This window comes from Haplochromis burtoni, unplaced genomic scaffold, assembly GCF_018398535.1.
Source record: "Haplochromis burtoni strain Fernald_Lab_line unplaced genomic scaffold, NCSU_Asbu1 Contig_691, whole genome shotgun sequence".
Taxonomy (NCBI): Eukaryota; Metazoa; Chordata; class Actinopteri; order Cichliformes; family Cichlidae; genus Haplochromis; species Haplochromis burtoni.
In genome coordinates, this window is record NW_024583052.1 from 92413 (window position 1) to 97261 (window position 4849).

The following is a 4849-nucleotide window of genomic DNA, read 5'->3' on the forward strand; positions in this document are numbered from 1 at the left end:
AACACGTTAACGAGCTAACTGCGCTAACACACTAGTTCCACCCATGTAATTGAGCATTGCGTGGCACATCCAACATACTGTTTTACTTTAGTCCATGACGCGCTTACCTTCAGGGTCATACGTCACATGAAAACCAAAATAGTTCCAAACGCCAGATCTGAATGAGGGTGGGGGAGGTTCAATTTGCCATGTTGCAAGGAGCTTACTTCTGTCTCGCTAGCTTGCCCTGCGCTCAGTGAATCTGCGTTCGACTACTCCGCCTAGGCTGCACTGTCGAGCGCAGATCCACTGAGCGCTCAACACAGACAGCATCGTCAGAAGGAAAGTTGATCAAATAAATTAAAAATGTTGTATTGTTCGATACATATGCGTACCGAAAGCACTGTATCGAACGGTTCAATATCCATACGAGTATCGTTGCACCCCTACTGTTTTCTGTTTCTGTGTGATTAGACGGACTGCTGCAGAGGAGCAGATGGTGGTAAAAAGCGACACTAACATCGTTCTGCTGCTTTGTAGTTTAGTTTTAAACGGGGTCATTGAAAGATTTCGAGTTGGTGTTTGCTGTGAGTCCAACATGTAGACGTGCGCACAGGAAGGACCTCACAGTACTGTCATGTACTTGTAAGCTCACGATGCAAGAACAGGATGTTCATTCTATTAGGATCTGAGGTCATATGAAATATTAGTGACAGACATGAACTTGGATCAACATGAATGTTTGATACGAGTAGACATGTGACCTCCTGTCTGTGGCCGAGCGCTGCTTTGCTCCTGGCACTCCTACAACGTTACCAGCTGTGGTGATGTGGGGAGTGTCCGTGCGGACTCTTTGGGTTTTATGTAAACCTGCTTTGCATGTCTTGTAGTTTTAGCTCCACAGGAATGATGGGCAGTCACAGGCTGAAGTAAAGCCAACCTCAGCATCAGTTCATGAAATCAATAATGTTGGTTGTAGTTTGGAGCTTCAGTCAGGTCCAAGGGTCAGCACTTTGTCTTCACAAACACCAGCAGTGATTCAGTAATAATAAGCTGTAACTTACACTTACAGTGGATCTTTGCTTCCTGCAGCCTGTTCTATCAAACAGGTCCTGCTGTCAGTAGCACACAGTGGTCAGCACAGTGTAATACGAGGCTTATTCTTTTAGCTGCAGAAGCCCCAAATCAGGCTTCATAGCACCGACCAGCAGCAGCATCTTCTGCTTTTAGACGACTCTACATATTTACAGCATCCTGACCAGTGAACACGGTGCAGGGATGTGTCACAGTCGAGTTTCTCGTGTGAAGATTTTTGCTGAACTTCCACTGCTCTATCTTTCAAAGAGAGGAGAATGAACCAGTTCTTTGTCTCCGCCCACTCTGATCTGTATATTCAGTCACTTCTGCCGGTGAAAGCTGGTGGTGTACAGCACCAGCCTGTTTGCACAAGACTAGAAACCAAACCCCACACCACGAGTCCCACTGCAGGTCAGTGAGTGAGTGTGTTTTTGTCAAAGCTGCCACTGCTCTGTTGTCAATAAAGCTTTCCTGCATTCCTAAATGTTTCTGTCACATTGATCTATTGAAGAGAAAACCACATAACCGAGACGATGCATGGAAATATTCAGTGTCATGTTGAAATCGCACGTCTGTCAGATTTATAGGAGGTTGAGTCACACGGCCTCCTCGGGAGGGTCTCCTTGTAATTAAACCACAAACTGATGAGCTCGCTGGGATCAGCATGTGACGTAGTCCTTTATCACAGCTGAGTGTCCGTGGATGGAGCACAGACAAAAAGGAGTGTGCAAATGAAAAGCGGAGCTACAAGTGAATTCAAAAATAAAATCAGCAAGAAACAACTTTTCCAGTGTAATTTTTAAAAATCTATATAATACCAGTTACCTCGATGCCTTGCAGCATGGAGTTCAAAGTCACCGCTTTGCTTTTGTTGCACACAGCATCCAAAACACCAGCTTATAATAAAAGTCAGTGTGAAGAAGAGGAAGGGCAGACGATGCAGTTTGATGCTGATGAATGAAAGACGAGGAGCTTTCCCCTCAGGACTGCAGTTCACGCTCCGAAATAAACAGCTAAGCTTTACAAACGTTAACATGAGTGCACACTCGGACATGAGAAACACCTCCGGATCAGACCTGGAGCTTCAGCACAGATCGAGGAAAGTCGTGAGGAAGCATTTCGAGCCCAGACTGACATCAGAGCTGCAGAGGACGACTGTGTCATCAACGCTGAAGCCTGACCTGGAGGAGGTCAAAGAGCCCAACAAAACAGCTACAAATCAATTGCAGAGATGCTGCAAACTGAAGAAGTGATGACACATCAACAGACATTCAGAAAAATGTGGGAAACTGAGTACGTGCCAGAGGACCCGGGTGGAGCAGAGCTGCTGCTCCGCCACACTGGAAGAAGCCAGGGGCGGATGTTCTGAGTCAATGTGTATGCCACCGTGTACGTCACCGTGTACGCTACATTTGTTGATTAGAAAAACACCTGGAAGACGATGTGACACCTCTTCACCCTGAACACATGCTCAGGATGCAGCAGGCAACCAGCCTTAAACGGGGCGCTAACAAACAGGACAACAGGAGGAGCTAGGCTACAGCACAGAGGTCACATGTTCCCTGATATTTAGATAAGAAGGATTTTATTTTAGGAAAAATGCTGTGATGTTACTCAGCATTTTTCCTCTAATAGTTTGTCAGTTTTCTTTAGTTGCACTAAATTATCCAGAGGATATTCAGGACCCCAGGGCCCTGCACCGCTGGGGGCCACCCAGGAGGCACATAAAACTTGAGATCTTGAAACTCTAATTATTGGTTTAATGAAGCTATTTTTCCATATCTCACCAGCGTCTCTCTCTCCAACACTGACAAACTTGTAATTTCTTAACTTAATTAGCTTTTTTAGAAATGTCAGATATTTATTTATTTAAAAGGAGAAAAAATATTTACCCCTTTTCTACTAATGGACACGTGCCAAAAGCATTTCCTGAAAATGGATGGGGGTTTCTGAGTTGTGCAGACTAATAACATTATTTCTAACGAATCTTCGTATATTCTTCAGTAACACTCACTGTTTTAAATGTTAACACAGAGTGTGCAGGTGGCCCGGAAACACAGAAACATCAACTCTGATTAGAACTTCGCAGTGATCATGTTCAACAAACGAGCTTTTGGACAGATGATCAAATCTGTGACCCCATTATATGATTTATAATTACATGAGGATCATCCCAGGCCTGAGAGGAACACGTGTGTCCAAGTATGTGATGAAATACATCAAATATATATTATGCAGAAAATATTCAATAATGTTAAGTGGAGAAGTGAACATTTAGTGGGGGGGGGGGGGGGGCAGGTTACAGTAGATCTACAGACACATTTAGTGTTGTGGAAATAAATCACAGCAGTGTTTCATTGAATGATTACAGTGACTTAAACTAGAGGATGCATTTGCTGCAGTGCGAATGTTGAGAGCTGAAATGTTCAATGTGCTGAATCAACAAATCTTTCAGCTGAAGGTGCAGAACTATTGAAAGCTGAAGTGTCAAAGTTGGAAAGTAGCTGAACATCTTTAAAATGTACGTTAGAAAAAGATGACTAATGATATTATGAACTTTAAATGTCTAAACTCAAGAATCTCAAAGCATCAGTGACTTTGTTCATCCTCTTCTGTGCCGCGTGGATGAGGAAGCTGACGTTTAGGTCCTGGGAGATGGTGGTTCCCAGAAACTGGTTTACTGTGTCCACTGGGCATGAAGGAAGATCAGATTTGCTGGTGTTGGTTTCAGCCTGAAGCCCACCATCATCTCCAGCTGGAGGCGGTTGATGAATTTTGTAGACTTTACTCCCATCATCCCAGCTCTCCCACCTGAACGTGATTCGTTGTGTTTATTTCACCAAAGATTCAGCAACTATAAAAATTCAACTCAAGCATCGAGCTGTAAGCATTTACATGAGATTTTCTTCTCATATAGACATCTGAAAGGAAAATATTCTTTCACCATAGATGCAGAAACACCGATGAGGGACTTTTTATTTGACTTTGTACAGCGGGACTTGTTTTTTCTTTCCTCCTGATTTGAACGTCTGCAGACGTCTCTGTGCAGCACTGCTCACTTCAACGAGCAGCTGTGGAGTTTCCTGAAAAACACTTTTGCGGTGACCGGTTATAAAATATGACTTTTGGGGATTTGACAGGAATCCGGGAGCTTTGCAGCTCTCCGCCTTATATGGCAGGGCTGAGCGCGTGCTCCGTGCCTGTCCACGGGCTGCACGAGTGACCTGGAAGACAAACACGGTGTAGAGGCGGAGGACACGCACACGCACACAGCTCTGTCCGCTGCGCTGTTGGTGAGTACCTCTTCTGTCATACAAACACAAAACACGAGGAACAGCACAGAGAACACGCGTGGAACATTTCACACTGGAAGTTTTAGCCGAGCTAAGCTCGCTCAGCACGTTCAGCCTGAGTGTCACGTGACTCGTAACTCCGTCTGTGGCGCTTCCACCTGCAGCGGCTCACCCACGCAGGCCGAACATGGAGGCTTCGTTTGCAGGTAAACGGGCTCTGGTCACCGGAGCAGGAAAAGGTAAAGGAGACACGCACGCACGCACACGCAGCGACACCAGCAGGCTGCTTTATGAACAACATCCACCTTCGTGCAAACGCCCCCACCAATCTCAGTGTGGTCACGGGACCCGAGACTAATGCTACGTTCACACTGCAGGCGAAAGCGCATCAAATCAGACTTTTCTGACCCTCTGCGACTCATATCCGATCATGGTGTGACAGTGTGAACGGCACAAATCCGATATTTTCAAATCCGATCTGGGTCACTTTCGTATGTGGT

General features: G+C 45.3%; 1 protein-coding gene across 1 annotated transcript in view; it reads left to right on the forward strand.

Moving 5' to 3' along the window:
• The first annotated feature begins 3395 nt into the window (after nucleotides 1–3395).
• The window catches only part of dcxr (dicarbonyl/L-xylulose reductase), a 16081-nt gene continuing 14627 nt past the window's right edge, over nucleotides 3396–4849 (forward strand). The window contains exons 1-2 of the mRNA XM_005949632.3: nucleotides 3396–4349; nucleotides 4514–4588. Of these exons, the coding sequence (XP_005949694.1) occupies nucleotides 4537–4588 (52 nt within the window). The 5' untranslated portion in view covers nucleotides 3396–4349; nucleotides 4514–4536. The remainder of the gene's footprint in view (nucleotides 4350–4513; nucleotides 4589–4849) is intronic.